The 21361-nt window shown below is 44.9% G+C and overlaps 2 protein-coding genes across 2 annotated transcripts; one reads left to right on the top strand and one right to left on the bottom strand.

Moving 5' to 3' along the window:
• Window positions 1-228: 228 nt before the first annotated feature.
• On the bottom strand, window positions 229-12760 carry LOC310824443 (E3 ubiquitin-protein ligase RNF130-like; the record flags this gene model as incomplete). The annotated part of the gene is made up of 3 exons (XM_083697693.1): window positions 12587-12760; window positions 11540-12022; window positions 229-479 (listed from the first exon to the last, which is right to left on the bottom strand). The coding sequence occupies exons 2-3, from the start codon at window positions 11805-11807 to the stop codon at window positions 229-231; spliced, it is 519 nt and encodes a 172-aa protein (XP_083553819.1). The 5' UTR covers window positions 11808-12022; window positions 12587-12760.
• Window positions 12761-16605: 3845 nt separating this feature from the next.
• Window positions 16606-20747, top strand: LOC310824440 (proteinase-activated receptor 4-like). Its single transcript, XM_083697691.1, has 2 exons — window positions 16606-16729; window positions 18363-20747. Exons 1-2 carry the CDS (start codon window positions 16627-16629, stop codon window positions 19436-19438), a joined length of 1179 nt encoding a protein of 392 aa, XP_083553817.1. The 5' UTR covers window positions 16606-16626; the 3' UTR covers window positions 19439-20747.
• Window positions 20748-21361: the final 614 nt, after the last annotated feature.

The following is a 21361-nucleotide window of genomic DNA, read 5'->3' on the forward strand; positions in this document are numbered from 1 at the left end:
TGCCCCCCCCCCCAAAAAAAACAGACAACAACCCCAGGCGAACAATACACCCACCATCACAGTAGGCTAGCCAGCCTCGTTAGCTCCCATAAACACCACAGCCTCTGGCTGAACGCTAGCGCTGGGCCACCGCTACCAGCTTAATTAGCCTATCAGCGAAGCAAACAACCCAAATGAAAAAGCCACATACAGTACTAAAAAAACATGCTACATGCTACAGGATGTTCTTTAGAGCCATCTGGACCAGCCAGTGTAAACCAGCTGTATGAACCCCCCCCCCTCACCTTCGTGCCCCATCTTGACCGTGGTCTCCTTGGAGTTGTTGTTGTAGATGAGGACGGCGGAGGCGTTGAAGGCCGCCGCCTTGAGGATCTTCTCCTTGAAGGTGCAGTTGCCCCGCTGCAGTAGCGCCACCCAGTGGACGGTGCGGGGGGGCACCACAAAGCGGGTGTGGGGGTCGCAGCCCTGGCGGTCCACCACTAGGGAGATGGGGAGAGACAGGAGGGGGGAGGGGGGGGGGATGGGGTTAGGTACCGTCACGCAAGGTTGGGTCAACGTTACCCGGTCTACATGTCAGCAGCAGTGGTTAGAGTAAAAGCAAGCACATGGAATACAGACAGTTTGGGGTACAAGCACGCACGCACATACTGCTCACTTACACTCAACATTTACCAAAGAAAGACTGCTAAGACTGCACATTACTGCTTATGTACAGCAGCCACAGGTTTGGAGAGGAAACCATACACTGTCAATGGACTCTGGACCTCACATTTCTGTATGAGCGGGACACAGTTGAGCTCCCCTATAACATTATAACTAATCTACAACCAGGAATTCCTAGTGTGCAGCAGTTCCAATGGGCCACCAAAACAAACAACTTGAAAAATGAGTCTAATTATGGGTAAGAGAAAATGTGAGGAAAACAGCCTGACGTTAAACAAAACAGTATTCGCATGGAAATCTCTCTAGAGGACTCTTTCTCTCCCACTCTCTATGGTCATTATTGCAACTCTGTCACAAACGCTCCGTTGTCAAACACCACCATGCTTTGTACTAGCAAACCCACATGCTAAACCAGAGTTAGCAACGCAGCTAATTTCACGAGGAGTCCCTGCACAAACATGGTCGACAACAACACCGTGTCACTGGCGAGTCCCTGCACAAACATGGTCGACAACAACACCGTGTCGCTGGCGAGTCCCTGCACAAACATGGTCGACAACAACACCGTGTCACTGGCGAGTCCCTGCCTGGAAGGTCAAGCTCAGCAATTAGCACGTCAATCCAAATGCAGATGGAACGGCACGCTAGCCTAGTTTCAAACAGAGCCGGAGTTAAACTATGCAGGGTTCTCACCACATAGAGGCAGGCAGGCCTAACAGACAATAGAAGGTCACAGGAATTGATCCTGTTTAGAAGGGAGGGAGGGAGGGAGGGAGGGACGGACGGACGGACGGACGGATGGACTGTGTTTCTGCTTGTTTCAGCATTCATTCTGGTTCCTGTATCACTCAAATCAGTGTTGAGAGAACATTGTGTTAAAAGCGACTGCATGTTTGTGTGTGTACTGCGTGGGGAACATGCGTGTTTATCCTGTAATTGCATACGTGTTTGCAAGTGTGGCTGGCGTCTGTATATCATTAACCTCGCTGAGACCAGGCTTGCCTCGTTCGGTGATGGTGAAATCGTTTGCAGAAAGTAGCTACAAAGAGGTGGAATCCCGTTTGAAATGAGTGACCTCACCACACATCAATCAAATACCTTATGCCTCCATCGACTTCTATTTTCTTCATATGGTAAGCTAGCATAGGTAACAACTCTCTGCAAGATAGTCTTACCCGGTCAAAAAAGACAACAGACAGAACAACAAGCAACCATCTACAGCCTACAGTCTACAGCCATGCGGGGGAGGGCTCGAGATGAAACATGCAATGAAATTACTCATCTAAAATTCTCCAGGCGTGAGAACAATGTGATTTGGAGGGCTCTTTACCACAGCTTGACTTACCACTAAAAGCAGCTGAGATTGCAATGTGTGTGTGTGTGTGTGTGTGTGTGTGTGTGTGTGTGTGTGAGTAAGAGTGAGTATTACATTGGCTTAGTGACTTACTGTATGCTGTCTGGCTATGCAGGGAGGTGGCCAGTGACCTTGACCAACAGCACCTTGTGGGATTTCACCCCGCTCCCTCCCCTAACCTCTCCTCTCTCACTTCACTCCCCTAATACCTCAAAGGCAGGTGAACGCTCCCAAAATGCCTTTCCTGGAATTTGGCCCAGATAAAACTCAATATCATGATTGTATTCGAAGAAGGGAAAAAAAAAAAAAGGGAAAAAAAAAAAGTGAGAGTCATCGTTTAAAAAAAAGAGGCCGTGTAATCTGTCCAATGTCTCCTCCCCTCGTGCTCGACGGTCTAAGACCATCCTAGGACAGCGAGGAGGAAATGCACACAAACAGGAACGGAATCTTAATAAGCCAGCTTCCAGGAGAATTTGGGAGGATTAAATTCAGCCACGAGCGTGTAGGGTGTGCAGGTGTCGGCACTATCCCTGTTCCTGCCATTAAGGGAGCGCATCACTGAACAGTCTTCTCAGGGCTGGGAATCATTTGCACTTTGTGATTTATTTAGTTTCAGTTTTGGCCACTTTTGATGATTTTTTTTGGTGGTGACAGTATGAGTCGGTTTTAAAGTTAGAGCTGGAAATGGCAGTTGGGATAAAAACACACACACACACACACACACACACAGACACACGCACGCATGCACACACGCACGCACGTACACTCAGACACATGCACGCACGCACCATCTTTCAAACATACATACATTGTCCCTGCCACTGTATGTAATATTTCAGAGCTAAGCCAGTGACTGAAAATGATTAAGTGATGTTCAGAGAGAGAGAGAGAGAGAAATATACCACAATATTCAATCTCATATGAGAGGATCGGATCAAATCAAAGCCTAGGCTTGCAATATGACCCAGAAAAGTACAAGTTAATCTTTCTCTCTCTGCCTGTCACACACACGCACACACAAACACACACACACACACAAACACACACACACACACACACACACACACACACACACACACACACACACACACACACACACACACACACACACACACACACACACACACACCCTTTTATGCCATATTGGGCTGAAAAAGCAACCCTCCGGCACAGTATGATTACAACACACAGAGCATAATGGCACTCTTTGAATACCCAGAATGCCCCAAGGTAAGCTGTATCCCAGAAGTAGGGATGGGCATGAGTACTTGAGTACTTGAGTACTTGAGTACTTGAACAGATGGTGAAACTCGGTCTTCAACCAGAGATCTTTTATTTAAAACATGTTTAAGAAACCTTTTTCTCACCTTTCTGCACAACACAGATCATACCACACAGATCACAACACACTGATCACAACACACAGATCACAACACACAGATCACAACACACTGATCACAACACACAGGTCACACATCTTTGCTGCTCCTGCCTTTTTAATATGAGTACTCGGAAAGAAAATCATGCAGAGTACAGAAGAGTCAAAATAATTCAAATGCCCATCTCTACCCAGAAGCCTTGGCTGCTGTCAATACTCCTTTGATGGGTGTCAGTCACTGACGGTCACTGGGAGTCTCAGTTTTAATCGTCATTGACATTCTAGATTTGGGGCATGCAATGTTGGCGGGTGGGAAAATGAAGACTGAAAACCCCCGCAGTGCATGAGGATGAAGTAGCCTATTTTCTTGGAGCGTGTTTATCTATTTTATAATGTAGGTTTCACCAACATGGGTAATAATAACTATTGGTTGCCACCAGTTCTGTGGTAGGGCCCTGAAAAGTGTTTAACGTACATTAGTCTTTAAACAAAATAGTTAATATACAGTATACAGCAACAGTAAGGAGAAGAATAATTTTTCTGACAGGGAGATGTTCTCATATCTGAGAGTCACTGTATAATACAGCTCAGAGAAAAGAAAAATGTTTTTCTCCAAAGACGCTGCAACAGTAGCCACCCACGAGCCTGGTGCGGATGTGAAGAATGCTGCACGATGAATGTGTCATTTAATGGAACACTCCAAATGAAGAGCTTGCCCTTCATTGTTTCTTAATGTCCTGCTTCGGCAAGATACTTGATGAGGAAATAGCCTAAGATGTGTTGTGTTGTTGGCTGCTGTGTTTACCCGCTGACAGAGAGTGGGGAGAAGAGTGTGGGCGCGGGGGCTACAACAGCTAGGGAAACCTCAAAGACGACAGGAAGTGTGAAACTGCGACACATCTTGACAGGAAACCGCCCACTGGTATATAAGCGTGAGAATTGACACAGTGATTTGCACACTAACTGCCGTGCATCAGCTGAGCCTTCGCAAGGGGCATGTAGGCGCCCTCCGTTTGCAAAACATTGGGGGGCGGGGGGACGGGGGCGGGGGGACGGGGACGGGTGAAGCCACGAAAGCAACTGTTGCTTATTGACAACGTCTCGCTTCTGAGTACTTGGCAAGACTGCAGAGAGGCATTTGAGGAAGGACATCTGTGTGCCTCGCAAGAGTGTCTGTGTGTGTGTACACAACTAACCTCAAGGCAGCTGAACGGCTGAAAAGTGGAGGTGTGAATTGCTGCAGTGTAAAATGAGATGTACTGTACTTCTCCAAAACGTTGAACTTGCCGAACAAATAAAGTAATCCACTTCGGTGGTGACTACTCTATATATTCATTATAGAGTAATATTACTCATCCAAGCAAGCGTTTTAAACATCACCACCATTGTCAGGTAACAAAAGCATTAAGCATCACTACTCTATAGTGGATGACAGTGAAACACCAGACTATCCATGGGATTCCTCAAGCTCCTCTCTCCCTGAGGACCCTTCTCTCTGGCTCTCAAGCTTCAGTTTAATCAGCTGGCAAGCCTGGTGGTTGTGGTGTTGTTGGTGGCGGGGTGTGTGTGTGTGTGTGTGTGTGTGTGTGTGTGTGTGTGTGTGTGTGTGCATAGGTGGAAAATGTGCGCATTACATAAAACCCACTCTGAGTCAACCTGCTGAGGCTCACACAGGTAAAAGAAAGCCCGGAGGGCCATTCCTCAGGAAAAGATCAAGGGGAGGTCATCATCCTTATCTTTCTTACCTACCATGAACGATGACTTTTCTGTTTTACCTGACCCCACAGGATCACAGACAAGCCTGGTGCTGACAATACACACTGCTGAGAACATGAGGACCTTGTTTATGCCCCTCTGCCGTAGGACAATCTATCCATGACACAAGTAATATTCACGGACTATCAATGTGGATTGTTGCACCTTCCCCAAAAACACCCTTCCCTCCCAAGACAACCAACTCAAACCATGCAACACAATGCCACCCAGTTCAATACCCCAACACCACATCAATTCACCACCCCACAGTGAAATCCCATAAAGATGGCGTTATGATGGCGTTGTCATGACAAAGCAGAGGCTGCCACGTCTTTGCGTTCCCGTCCATCTGATTGCGGGGCCGAGGCGATTTAACGCCGCATTGTGTCCTTAATGTTGCGGAGGGATCCCTGTTTCGCCCCCTCGCGCTCCCACCAATCACAACGCCCGATCCGTCATGACCATCGGCGGGGGCTGAGGAGACTGCTCTCTCTCTGGTGCCCCCCTCACTCTGTCACTTAGCCACAGCTCACAGCCCTGCTGATAACAGCAGCTCACTACAGAAATAATACACTGCAGTGTGAGAGGAAATGTCTGACGAACCCAGGCTGTTACGACACTTTCTGCCTGTTTTTAATGAGGTTTTTCCCATTGTGTGTGAATAACACGTCTGCACTTATCCACTTGTACTGTGTGGCATTATAATGTTAACATTGCATGTTAGATATTTTCCTCTGCCGTGATACGAGCGTGAAGGTATCAATGCCCAAGTGTATTTCAAATGCCACCGTGCCGAGTGTCGTATTAATAATGTTCCAATTATTACACTGTCACTGAGGTAGAACACTTGGCATTTTACAGGGATGTGGTTCATGGCATCAAATGTCATGCCTCTGTGTACAGGATGAATGACTGGGCGAGCAGGCAGTTGTCCTCCTCCTCTCCCGGCGGTGAGGGAGGAGAGAGGGAGTGTTGGTAGTCCATGGCCTGGGGCGAGGCTAATTAGCCCTCATCCCCTCCGTGCCGCACGCCGAAACCGTGCCAGGGTCATTTACCGCCACGTGAGCCCACTCAACCGCCACAAATCACTGTGTTCACTGCCCAACCACACAACAACACCACAGGGCCTCCGCTGACGTGTTCTCATTGGCCAAGTGTTGAATTACGATGAGTCTCCATATGACTGGCTGGTTGTTCTGCTTGCGGTCTCACTACCGACTCGGTGGTGGTGGTGGTGCTGCGCTGGGTTTTCTGATAGGGTTGGTGGGTTTCAGGGTGAGGAGCTCGTGGGCAAGGTGAAACTGGGAGAAGTGAACGATGCGGAGGAAAGGAGAACATGAGGAGGGGGAGGAACTGGAAGAGGAACTGGAAGAGGAACTGGAAGAGAATTAAACCATTGGACTGCTCATCTTTACAGCTTGCCGAAGGCACAGAGCAGCTTGGGCTCTGATCGCTTCATCTCCCCACCATATGTCCTCTGCCCTGGGAGGCACACTGCCGCGTTCCTACGGTTGGACAGCCAGAGATGAGGAGCCCGGAGACGGAGAGGCAGAATAGCCTGAGTGGGAAGAGCTTGCTCACGATGGCTAACACTCAAAACAGGAGGTGCTAAATCAACTGGTTTATGTTTCAAGAGACCTTCTCCCTGAGTCTGGAGGAGGACACCGCCTGTACCGTGTTTTAAATAGCTCTCAGAAATGTAAATTGCTCTTATGAAGTGCTACTCATACTCATACTAACAAATGACATTAAACACATATGCTAATAGAAAGGTCATATGGGGATATTGGAGGGTAAGAAACTTTACTTATAACAATAACACTAAAAAACAATAATAAGTATGGCACTGGATCAACAACCCATCTTCAATTGTATTGAGCTCTGTCTGACACAACACAAAATAACCCAAATACCAGAGCGGGGGATGGTAATTTCAAGAGACTTAAAGTGCAGAGACTAAGAAGGTCTGTAGAGACTGCAGAGTCACTACCAATCTTCCGCCATAGATTGAAGACCCATCTCTTCAGGCTACGTACATCTTAACGGTTCCTCCTAAAGACCTCTTCATCCCCAATACCCCCCTGTACAAGTTTGTCCCCTGTTTTAAAAATAAATAAATAAATAAATAAATAATAATAATAATAATAATAATAATAATAATACTTTTTCCTTCTTCTAGCATTGTGAATGCCAATGGCACCTGGTCCGAGCATTGATTACTTTTTCGTATGATGACTGATGGATAGATGATTCACTTACTTAAACAAATGTATTTGTTGTAAGTCACTTTGGATAAAGGTGTCTGCTAAATGCCATATATGTAAATGTAAATGTAGAAAGAGAGAGAGAGAGAGAGAGAGAGAGAGTAGTTGTAGAGGTGCTCCAAATACCTTCCTTATCCCTGCCAAGACCGCCACGTGGTGAGCCAATTTGACAAAGCCAAGACTTCATTTCTGTTTCTATTCCAAGGCTTCTATAGAACAGGCACCTGGCAACCGTCGCAGTGATATATATATATATATTCACCATTGTTATGAAATCCAAACAACACAGGGTAGTCCTTGAGAAAGGTGCAATGTCAGCATTATAACCAATGCCAATGTAGGCTAGAGTGGTTCTGGGCCAATGGCTAGTCCCTGGTCCATCACATGTCTATTCCCATACACAGTGACCCCACGAAACCAGCTCAAATGGCTGGAGGACAGAGAGCGGTCACAGAGGCCAAAGAGGCCATCGTGAATTGTGGGTAGCACTGTATTTATGGAACAGGAATTCCCAGGTGCTTACAAATGACCAGGTAATTACACAACAACAACAGCCCTATATGTATTCTAAACATTACCATAACTAATAAAGTGGCTTCCAAAATGTGTTTCCATTTTCCACTTTATTTTCAATTATACTCACTGTCCCTCAGTCGAACAGGTACAACATCAAGAGGACACACGGTACATTCTGTGACAGCCATGGCTGGATGGTGCAAAGGCACTGTCCTTGAAACCGATGCAGCATTCCAGCCAGGTTAAGAGAGGTTGGTTTCTCCCAGGCTGGTTAACGTTAAAGAAGAACCATCCACAGAGAAGTGCATCCTTCCTACGCAGTAAAGACAGCATGACCTTGATTGACCTTCAGCGGAGTAATGGAATACTGTAGAGCCCACCCTGAGAGGGGGCAGCTGGGTAACGAGCTCTATTTCTGTCCTTTATATCCCCACTTAAACTGAAGAGCCTTATAATGACAGTAATAGTAAGTCTACCCTTTCCTCTTCCAGGAAGGCTTCAGTGGACCAAACTGTTTTCATTGGGGGCTTCCATGCAACTACAGCCAACGTTATACTAACTAACTCCTTAGTCTTAGTGATGAAATTCATGGATGGATATCTTACAATCTTTAATGAAAAGTCTCAATTGAATGTACAATTTAGTCAAGGACTTGGCCAAATCTGTGTCCTGAAACCGCCTTATAGAGTGTAGACAATGAACAGTATTGTAGTTGGAATCATCAATGGAAAGTCTCCATTGAAAGTATGATGTAGTCCAGGACTGTCCTACTTTTGCATCATACAGTGTAGGGAGTGTACGATAGTTAGTAGGTTATATCAACAAGCTGTCGATGTTCCACTTTGCCTGAATGTGTTTGGGGTCAACAGTCAGACTCTCACAGGCAGGGTAGTCCCACTACTGGTCAATACCTCCCCTCCCCCCTCCCCCCACCTCACCCCACCCTGCCCCTACCAGCAGGAGACAACGGAAACTAGGCCATCGGCGGTCAACAGCAGCAACGACACAAAAAAACAACGGCTATAGTAGTCTAAATGGGGAAACACAAAGGTAGATTATGTCTGCTCAGGATTCAACCAGTCCAGGTCTCCAAATGAACTGATACACGCTACTGTCCAACTGATACAAGCTACAACTAGAATAAGGCTTTGGAACAACATACAGGCCCATACTGAAGTTTAATGGTAACGTCCACAATAGGCATTGAAACCGTTGTGTGCTAGAGTTACTCCACTGGCCACTTCAGTTTCCATAGCAACTACATACCTATCATGTTCTACGATATCATACAAGGGCAGTAAAAAAAAAAAAAGATATCCTTTTGTTCTTGTTGAACGACCGAGACAAAGGAACATGTTCACAGCGACAGAACAGTACATGCCTATCAAGAACAAAGAACAGTAGTAGAAATCGAAACTGATGTTTTCGCTTTGCTGCCTCTCTCTCTTCCTTTGGCAGCAGCAGAAGACAGGGTGAACATTTTCGACCCCGTTTTCACTCTAAAGATTATCAGTTTCATACTCCTGTGAGATTTTTCATGCACCCTGTAACCTGAACACGTATAACTACCAGAGCATCAGACGGACCAGGACTCACGCCTCAGACACTGGAAAGACGATATGGCCCCCATTGCTTGCATTATTGAGATAATACATCCCTGTTGGCCTATCGGTGCATTACAGATGCCTGGTAATGGGACAAGGGCAAGGGATGATTCAGCTAAATTCTCACACAGAAAGTGTTTTTTTAGGTAACCCACCATGTAATGTATAATCGTGGCGAGTTGACCTCGTTAATGGGTGTGTGACTTATTTGTTGAAGTGGTGGTTATAGAATGGGGATGTGGACCCTGTTAGAGCAGTGATACACCATGTTCATAACAACTCTGCTGCATGGAAATGAGCACCGATATGAACACACACACACACACACACACACACACACACACACACACACACACACACACACACACACACACACACACACACACACACACACACACACACAGACAGACAGACAGACAGACAGACAGACAGACAGACAGACAGACAGACCGACCGACCCTGCAGTGCATGCATCTTTAAGAGGCGGGTGGAATGTGATGTTACAGTTGTAAATACTAAGCATGCTAAATCACTCCCTGCCCCCTTTTGAGAACTCTTCTGATGCTCCTTCAACCCAACCCCTCACGAGTCGGTCAGGGCTGTCTCAGCACAGTTACATAAGCCCTGGGGAAGGGTGTTTAGGGGACGCTGCTGTTTAGTGTTTACCAGAGCTGAGAGGACAGAGAGACACAGGACAGCCTCTGTCTCTCGCAAACTGTATCCACCATGTCCAGTTTGTTTACGAGAGCCAGATTAGCCTCGAGGCACTCAAACAAGGGGCTTAAGATGGGAAATGGGAGTTAGAGGCCCAAAGTCCAATAAGAGTGGCCGCTCAATGCAACTCGGTTAATGCTGATTTGCAAAGCTGCCACTGTTTATTTGTTTTCAATGCGGAAGTAAAACAAATTAAAATATAGTCCAGGATGTATCAAGTCTGAGATTTCCTTTGACATTCTGGTAAGTGACGGGCTTACAGGAACATAGCTGCTTGCAGAGGGCAGAGTGCAGCCAGCTATTTAAAGCCTGTGGCTTGACGTCTGAGAAGAATTTGGGGGGGAAATGAGGAAACGCACATGCTGATGTTAAGGATTGTATCACAATCACATATGTCACAATATTGTATCACAATATGTATCACAATATTGTATGGTGAAGTAAGAGGAACATACATACAAGAACATACAATCACATATGTGCCGACGAAGGCAATTTGGTACATTAGCAGACTCTCCACAATGCATCATTAACGTCCCAGTGGCTTGATGGTTACTGTGTGTCATTTGAAGAGGCATTACATTTGTCATTTAAATGACCGTGTCCTCTGTGTCAACAGCAGCATAACTGGGAAAAAAAGGCATAATAGAATAATTGATAGTTTCAATAGAATAAAGGACCTTACTAGGCCTATGCATAATATGCCCGCTATTTCAAACAAGCGTCATCTTGGATGAAATCAATAATAGGGTGATGAGGGTGATCCAGAGCTTTAATACAACACAAAGGCAGTGACACCTGCCAGCTAACACACTCACTCACTCACTCTCTCTCTCTCTCTCTCTCTCTCTCTCTCTCTCTCTCTCTCTCTCTCTCTCTCTCTCTCTCTCTCTCTCTCTCTCTCTCTCTCTCTCTCTCTCTCTCACACACACACACACACACACACACACACACTTGGAATGGCGCTTATTGATTATTACACAGAAGCAATGTCTGGGCTGGAAGAAAAAAAATAAAGTATGGGAAATAATGGATTTCATTTGCTATTACTGTAGTTGCAAAATGTGTGAGTCCGTAGGATTATTGACAGTTTAAGTACAAAGCAATTCCTCAATGTCGCTCAAAAATACATTAACGGACAAAGAAGTAAACAAGGACATTAATTGGGCATAACAGATATCTGCAAAAGAGATGCACTTAACGCATGCGTAATTATACTTGAATAGCTTAAATAGGGCATGCATTATGCATACTTCTGATAACCATGCATCATGGTTGGTCTGACACCTACCTCCATGATAAGGTGCAGGTGCAATCACGATTCCTTTCGCGTCCACCTTCGGTGAATTCTGCCCGTAACAGCCATCGTCCTTGCTTAGAATTTGTTTGGGATTACCCTTTGAGTCAAGAACGGTGGCATTCACCATGGCGCTAACATGGTCGTCCTTGCTGATAGTTTTGTCGGCACGGATCGACAGGACACACCTGGGCAAGAAGAGCACCAACAAGACGGCGGGGAGATAGCTGCATGGCGTTGCTGCGGTCCACCTCTTGGGCATCTTCGGAATGTCTTATTGTAATTCCCCCTTTACATCCAATCTGTTACTCAGCGAATTGAACCACGACAATGGATTTCCCAAAAAAAGAACAGAGACCGGGCTCTCGGAGTACTGTGGAGTTATTTCATACCTTCCGTGCGGCGTCCCGTCATAAAAACATGCTGTCCTCCTCTTCACATTGTATTCTTATTCCAATACAGTGTCGCCTACATTGCCTTGGAACGAACAAAAACCCGTACATTAGAGCTATACACAAGGTGAAATGATACTGAAATCAAGTAAAGAGGCAGTGGCAAGCTGTCGTGTCAATCTAGACTATAAATATAATGATGTTATGATTTGCTTCAATGCGCATTCATATGAAATGCTATCAATGCACATCCATGTTGTATTATTATTATTGCAGAATAGGCCTACAAAATAAGAGCACATTATTTGGATAGCGTTAAGTAAATGTCAAAAATAAGGTGAATTTTAATAAGGTTTTATTAGGTAGACAATCCTAGAATATGTGTTTTAGCGTAGACCATATCATTATTACAGTACAGGAGCCATTACAACCATATTTCCCATGTAAGCTGTCCGTGTCGCGGTGTCTTTCTAAAGGACACAAATGTTACAGATGTGCATTTTTTAGCTACAAGTCAACAGCTGTCATCGCTGCTTTGTGTTCATAATAGCGTGCCAGTGATAGCGAGCTACCCTTGCTACCAGCCACTCGTTTTTTACGCATTTTTTGGCGTTGATTCGCTCCTCCAACAGCATAACGCGCTACCTACCTTCTCCATTTCGTCGAACCCAAGCAGTATTGAAATAAATCACGTCTTGGCTTGCTTTAATATTTAGTGAACGTCCAGTGGCCTTTTGGTTAAAACAGAGCGATATTATGAATCCTCTCCCGTCTTTTCCTTCTGCTTGAACAGCGCAGGCGCGAGGCGAGGATACAGTACAAAGCTCGCGCACATGGGAGAGAGGGGTGGCGACAGTGGCGCGTGGACCGTCAGGTCAGAATGCGTGTTCGCGAGGTCTGAAGAGACGCCGCCCACCTGTACCGTGTCTCCCCCCGCACCGTGTCTCCCCCCGCTCGGTCAGGCCTCATCTCCTCCACATAAAATGATACTGTTATTCAGAAACACAGATAACGAATGAGCCCTGAGGGAGAGCGAGAGAGACAGAGAATCACACTCACACATACAGTACCAGTCAAAAGTTTGGACACACCTTGCCAAGAGTGTGCAAAGCTGTCATCAGTGCAAAAGGTGGCTACTTTGAAGAATCTAAAATATAAAACCTATTCTGGTTTGTTTAACACTTTTTTGTTTACTACATAATTCCATATGTGTTCCTTCATAGTTTTGATGTCTTCAATATTAATCTACAATGTAGAACATAATAAAAATAAAGAAAAAACATTGAATGAGAAGGTGTGTCCAAACTTTTGACTGGTACTGTACACACACACACACACACACACACACACACACACACACACACACACACACACACACACACACACACACAGGCTATTACGGGAATTAGTTTAGGGGACAGACACAGATTATCAGGTATTTGTTATAATACATAATAGGTATATGAAATTAGGTAATTACATGATAGCCAATGAATTACTTATTTGTTTCCAAATCTCTAATGTAGGCCTGGGACAGTGGGAATGATGTGGAGAAAAGAGTGGGGAGTCATGGAGAGAGAAGATAGTGGGGGGTCATGGAGAGAGAAGACAGGGAGTCAAGGAGAGAGGAGGGAGTGGGGTGTCATGGAGACAGGGGGAAGTGGTAGAGGAGATGAGAAGGGGGAGGAGGAGTGTGGTTCAGGAGAAGTGAGAATGAGAGTGAGACTGAGGACAGAAGAAGGGAGAGGGGATTTTGGTTTAGGAGATAAGAGGGGGCGGGGGAATGTGGCGGGAAAGAGGGTTGAGTGTGGTGGAGGAATATAGAGTAAATTGGCACTCCCTTAGACCCGTGGGTCGCTACATTGAGGCCCAGGGCACAGCTGCAGCAATGGACAGACTAATTCATATGTGTAAATCGGGGGCTGGACCTATGGAGCTGTCACCCAGTCCAGGCAATCTGCCGAGGCGGAACAAGTAGCCAATCAGCCTGCTGGGAGGACAGAAGACCTGATTGGAACCTAGCAGTGAAAACCAGACAGCAGAACGTGGGTGACTTACTGTAGTTCGATTAGCGGGATGGCTGGGTACTGTAGTTTACAGGGCATAATACCTGGGTACAGCATGTGACTTTGTATGAGAAGAGCCCATCAATAAAGACTACAGAGTAGATTCCGATTCCAGTTTATATTATCTCCAACTGTAAGTGCAGGGAACTGATAACACTAAACTCTAACCCACTAAATTAGTAAGCAGAGCCAATGTGAATACCTCTACTCCAAGGCATATGTTGGCAAATTACAGTATTAGTTATAATAAAACTAAATAGATATCATAATAATATAATCACATCTCTCATAGGCATCCATATGTATAATATCTATGGTATAAGTACAGTATCTCTGAGGCGGGATGCCACTTTGGATGACGGGTAAATGAAGGGGGCCAGGTCGAGGCTGTCTACTCTCATATAACAGAATAAGAGTGAGAACAAGCTTGCTTTTTAAATAAAAAGAAATTGAATTGTGAATGCCTCAGAACCCTTGACTAAGTATTCAAATGAAAAGTCAATGTAGACATCATTTTGCAATGGATCTGCTTTGCATTATGTCTTGTTTACCAAAGACTAGTTCATGCCATATTCATGCCATATTATATCCATATCCAATTTCCAGATGGTATCCCCATACAGTGTATCCTCAGTTCAGAACACTGGCTGTGGGCTTTTAAACTATGAAAGACTGACCTCATGTGGTCGAAATAGGGAATAGCGACAACCTTGTTAAAAAGCAGCACATAACGAGACACAAAATAAGGTCATACGGTGTAACGTGTTTTTGTTAAGACAAAGGCCACGCAGTTTTACATTGATGGGAAAATATGGCTTCAAGGGAAAACATAAATGTATTAATCATCCTATACAAATATGTCCACCTGGCCTCTCTGTCCTTCACATGGCCTCTCTCATTGTTAAAAGAGAGTGTTATGGGACCTTATAGGTCATAGACAATTACACCACTGCTCTGTCCTTGCTTAACCCTTCTGTTATGTTAGATAAGGCTGTACACACTTTATGTTCCGGGTCAACATTTAGACTGGGTTAGGGTTAGGGTTAGACCACTTTTGTCATCCTGTTTGCTCCTGGGATAAACAATTCAAATGGTGACGCATGTCTTGTGGGACCTGGGAACATTGTTTTCAGCAGACACTCTTCCCTGACTTTCATTTTGAGACCATTCAAGTGTTCCATTATGTGACATGAACACGTCACTTTCAGGCTGTGAGGAACTTGGTCTACATTGTCCTCGGTCTCAGACACCTCTTCCTCAAATCTAACTGTCATTGTCAGAGAGGCTCTCTAGATAGTGCCTCACTGACAGAAAGTAGTTTGCTCATGTTTCAAGAGAGAACATACTGTTCTGTTGTACAGAGAGAGTGACTGTTGGGTAGGGCCCTGTGTGGGACCCTATTATCAGTAGGCCGGCCCCCCAAAAGTGTTATTTATTTATTTTATAAATAACACACACACTTCCTCAGCATCCGTGATATTCCTTTTCTGTCAACAATAGATCATATCATTTCCTGTATGATGTCAGTAGCGTACTGTACAGTCGTCAAGCCATTCGAAGCATTCTGTGGACACTGAAGAAATTTCTTGTTTGCCTGATGGATTTGATTGTGCCTACTGAGATCATTTCTTGCAGCCCCTAGCTGCCTCTTCTGTATCTGTCCAGTCAAGGCCATTGAGCTTACTGACTGTTGTACTGGACAAAACTGTTATACGTTTTTGTTGCTTTTCAGGGTATTTACTATGTGTGTGTGTGTGTGTGTGTGTGTGTGTGTGTGTGTGTGTGTGTGTGTGTGACATTGTTCCTCTCATGCTGTGATTCATGAGAAGAAAGAGGTTTCAGTGTTTAACTCACCCCAGGCCAAGTTTCGGTATTTGACCTTTGAGGTTAACTTTAAAGGCATGCAGCACAAGGCCCCTCCGATTCCAGACACACACACACACACACACACACACACACACACACACACACACACACACACACACACACACACACACACACTCTGTTGACGTCATTTAGGAAAAGTCAAGGGATTAATCAAAAACTGTTGCTGCTGTTGGCAGGAATACTGTTGTGGTTATAACTTCAGTAATGTGCTATCAAGGGAGATATCAGACTGGATGTATATCAATCACATCAAGAGGTCTTGGAAGAGGTCTAGTAGGACTACCAGCATAACTTTGGACGACCATATCAGAATCAGAATCAGAATCAGAGAGAGAGACAGAGAGAGAGAGAGACAGAGAGAGAGAGAGACAGAGAGAGAGACAGAGAGAGAAAGAGAGAGAGAGAGAGAGAGAGAGAGAGAGAAAGAAAGAGAAACATAGAGAGAGACTTAGAGGAAGGGAGAGGCTGAGAGAGAGTGTGTGTGTGTGTGTGTGTGTGTGTGTGTGTGTGTGTGTGTGTGAGTGAGAGAGATAAAAAAAAAAGCGAGAGAGAGAGTGAGAGAGAGAGAGAGAGAGAGAGAGAGGAAGGGGGAGCGACAAACAGAGTGAGTGCATGACTGACAGAGAGAGAGAGAGCAAGAGAGGAGAGGCAGCACCCTCTGTTTGTGGCAGCAGCTCTTCACCATAACTCCCAGCTCTTTGAGGAGGAGAGTACAGTGAGGACCTTCTCCAGCACCATGGGTCTCCCTGCTCCAGCCAGGACGCTCCTCCTTCTGGTGTCTCTGTCTGCTGTCCTCCGTGGCTGCTCTCCCAAGGAGGAATGCTCAGGGATGGGCGTAAGTAAGTTGGGGCATGTTCTTTACTTTTTTTTCTAGACAAAATTGCAGCCAGGTTTATGTGTGTGTGTGTGTGTGTTGGTGTGTGTGTGTTGGTGTGTGTGTGTGTGTGTGTGTGTGTGTGTGTGTGTGTGTGTGTGTGTGTGTGAGTGCGTGTGTGTGTATTTTGGTTTCCTGTGATTTTAAATATATGCAAGCTAAACAAATGCATGTTGTCTCTGTAGAAGAAGTCATTCTCTATTGGGTAGTTTACGTAAATGACTGCGGTGTGCAAGCTATTTCCTGTCAAGAAACCTTAAAGCATCAACATAACTGGAATAACTGGACTGCATAGCATGGGAAATTGAAAAAACATGTGTCTGCAACGCCGAATCTCTGCATGCACATGCAAGGCACAGACCCCAGACCTCAATCTGGCTATATTAGATTTTTAGATTAGATTCAACTTTATTGTCATTGTGCAGAGTACAAGTACAGAGACAACGAAATGCAGTTAGCGTCTAACCAGAAGTGCAAAATAGCAGAAAGTGCAATGAACAGTATTTACAGGTAGTGCAATATATGATCAGTAGTAGTGCAGTATAATATAAGCAGTGCAGTATAGCAGTATATGAGTAGCAAGTAGCATTATAGCAGAATAAATAGTTACAGTATGAACAGTGTAGCCGCATATGAGCTGTATGGGTAATGCAGTCTAGCAGTATATATGTATTAACAGTAACATGTATATATATATACAATCTGTGAAACATTTTTAACCTAGTGTGTTATACTACTACTCTAAATTGTCATTGTTTCAGAGGTCTTACATATAATGTAACTATTATCTATACTATAAGACTAATAATAATAATAATAATACTACAAATAATAGTTTATTGCAGTTATGTAGCGTATTTCTAGACACCTTGGTTTCCTCCAGGTGCTCAGAGTGAATGAATAAACTTAGAAAAGGAAAAAAAAAATCCAGCACAGTGGCATTCTTGCTACTTCACATTTATGTGAGAAATATACCATCGTTTCGGTCGACACAACTTCACCTGGGTGTTTACAGATGCGTTTTGTCTTCCCATTCTTCCACACAAGTCTCCAATAGACAAAAATCCACAATTATCATGTACTATTTAATTCAATTCTGTGCTTCCTTTGTTTCCGTTTCCATATCCTTAACTCCATTAGTACAGATCATTATTGAAATGTGAAGGGAAATGGGGCTGTACTGCAGAAGTGTCCATTTTGACAGAAATGAATGTAGAGCGCTGTGGTCAGCTCAGTGGTTTTACTTGATCTTTCCCCTGATTCCGGTTGCCTTTGTCGAATAAGAACTCACTTTGTTCTCAATGTCGAGTACTTTATTCTGCTTTTCTTTAGACCCAAGTTCTGCAATTGATCAACACCTGTATACTGTATCATATGAACTGCTTAATGGAATGAAATGTATTTGTTGTGGTATTTGCTGTGTATCTTTTCATATATAACCTGTCCAAGGGTTCCATATCAAAATGAGCTATTGACTGTTGATCAACTCTTTTCTATGAAATGAAATACATGATACTGCTGATATAAAGCACTGTATGCTGTGCACTGTATTTTCTCATCTAATCCCAGATGAATTAAACCTGTCCCTCCTCACCCAGGGCTGCGGTCCTTCCGGCTGGTGTCCAACTGTACCTTCACCACTCTGAGGGGCAAGCAGAAGGAGGAGATCAAGGCTCCCACCATCGTCCTCTACGTCCCTATCCTCTACCTGTTGGCGTTTACCATCGGCCTCCCTGCCAACCTGATGGCACTGTGGGTCCTTCTGTTCCACACCAAGAAGCTGCCCTCCACCGTCCTCCTCATCAATCTGACCATCTCCGACCTCATGCTCCTGATGGTCCTCCCCTTCCGCATCGTCTACCACTTCCAGGGCAACGACTGGGCCTTCGGCGAGCCCTTCTGCCGCGTGGTCACCGCCCTCTTCTACGGGAACATGTACAGCTCGGTGCTGTGCCTGGCGCTGGTGGCCTTGGACCGCTACGTGGCGTTGGTTCACCCGTTCGGAGCCAAGACGTTCCGCAGTCGCCAGACGTCTCTGTACATGAGCCTGGGCGTGTGGGTCGTGGCATTGGCCGCCATGTTGCCGTTGTTGATATCACAGCAGTCCTACATGCTGGACGATCCCCTCATCACCACCTGCCACGACGCGCTGCCAGAGGAGGAGCTGAAGAACTACTTCCTGCCTTACTTCTCCACCCTCTTTGCTCTGTGCTTCCTGCTGCCTTTGATTGCCATCGTCTACTGCTACGGCGCCGTGCTGCACACCCTGGTGGCCGGAGGCCGGCGTTACACTCATGCGGTGCGTGTCACAGTCCTGGTCCTGGTGGTGTTCATAGCATGTCTGCTGCCCAGTAACATCCTCCTCCTCATGCATTACTCAGAGACCTATATGAGCTATGAAGGAGATGACGACCTCTACCTGTCCTACATGGTTAGCTTAGCGCTTAGTACCTTCAACAGCTGCATCGACCCTTTCATCTTCTACTACGTCTCTGACGAGTTCAGGAACAAGGCGAGGAGGGTACTGTTTTGCCGAGGCGATGACAGGGACTCCTCGTCGTCCTCTGGGAACAAAGTGAGCTATTCGTCGTCGTCAGGGGCGACAAGGTCAAAGGTGACGCTGCTGTCCAGGTCTAGTCAGCAGCAGGAGTCTTTAGAGGAGCAGGCAGCATGAGGGGGACTGTAACCAATGAGGATCGAACTCGGGTCTCCCACTCCCCAAACCCGAGCATCTATCGTTAGACCAAACATTTATTTTTACGGTTCGGGACAACATTTGAGACAACTGAATGTCATTACAGCATGATGGTATAGCCAACACTGCCTAGCTGATATACATCCTACTACACTAGGTGTGGTTTAACTGGGATCAGCCTCAAGCTTACTCCTGTGACGTGCCACGTCCCCCTCTGTCCTCTTGTTTAAGTGAGAGTCATCCTATGTATACATCCTATGCTTCCTGTATGTACAGCTGTGTCAGCAATGGGGATGTATGGACATTGGTTTTCCTTAGCATTATCCATACACACGCTGTCATTGACAGGAGGTGGGGCAGTTACAGTACTGTGTAGTAATCAATATCACAGCATCTTTCCCTAAACTAGAGTGGACTTATACAAATCCAACAGAATGGGAAGGATACAGTTGCAGGATGTAGATGTGTTATTATTGAATGCTATACAGTTACATACAGTACAACAATGTATGAAAGAACATTGAATCAGTACCACACATAATACAGCAGATATACAACCTACTCTCTATATTGCAATACTGGTCCTCTGTGGCTCATGGCGCTAACAACGCTTAGGTTGTGGGTTTGATTCCTGCTGGGACCATATATACTGAAATGTATGCACTCACTGCAATGTCGCTTTGGATAAAAGCGTCAGCTAAATGCCATGTATTACTTAGGCAAGAGAATGTCAGTTTATTTTTTTGAAGGGGCCTTGAATAGTTTTTTGAATGTACCTGTTATGTATCTGGTGTTTCTCCCTGTAGCATTTTATGACAGTTTGTTATTAAGAGTGTGCCAACAGCATAACCACGGGAGAGCTTCCATACACCATTAAACTGTTAACACCCATGTACAAATATGTTCCTAATATAGGCATGTCCTCAAGTCCTGGCTACAGGAATGCATACTGTTTATAAGCTGGCAAATGGTGTGTGACATTTGTATTTTTTTTTCTTTTTTTCACAGCTCCTTTATTCAATGTTTTGGTTCACCAACAGACTCTACTTGATAGGCTACTGTGGTTTGTATAAGTTTTGTGACATAAAACTAGACTGACATTGGTATTGATACCAGCATAGTTACATAATAATGTGTGCTTGCAACAATATGTGGCATTAAAGCATATGTTCCAAATCCTGCAAATGGTTTCCATGTATATGAAGTTGGTTTACACTTGAAACCTTTTTGAGGGGTATTATTATTGTATTATTCTGTGCTGAAAAATAAACATCTTATTCAAACCCTTCTACTCTTCTGTCAATGTGGAGGCAGTGCTCTGTGTCTTTAACCTTAGACAATACTTATTTAGATAACTATACAAAAACACCTAATTCAAATGATCCTACTCTTCCGTCATTACAGAGAATGCTCCATGTCTTTAACGTAACACAGTACATTATATACTGAGTGGAAACCTAATGTGTTCCTTGCTTATCTTCTGACAATAGAGTTGTTCAGAATAAGAGACACGAGGAAATGTCCACGTCTACACTGGAGCCAAAGCATACACTGTTCACAGGAAGGAGGCCTAAGAAAAAAACGTGGGGCATTCCACCCATGTCAACATCACAATGAACAACTGGTATAATGGATGGAGTTTCTACGTGTGTTTTCCTGACAAAACAAACTCCTGGTCAGGTTTCGTGGCCCTACCTATAATGCATTGTTGTACCAAACCACTCAATTTAGAGCCATTTTCCATGACTGTTATACTACAGAGCCAAACCCAGTTGTGCCGTGCTGAGTTGTACAGGGCTGGCCTGGTTACATATCCACCATACTTGCTGAAACAGTGCTGGAAAGCATCATGTGAAAGCAACACTTCTAAGCCAGCACGGTATGGTTGAAGGTTTCTGGACT

The sequence above is a fragment of the Argentina silus genome (genome assembly GCF_951799395.1).
Source record: "Argentina silus genome assembly, contig: scaffold_244, whole genome shotgun sequence".
Taxonomy (NCBI): Eukaryota; Metazoa; Chordata; class Actinopteri; order Argentiniformes; family Argentinidae; genus Argentina; species Argentina silus.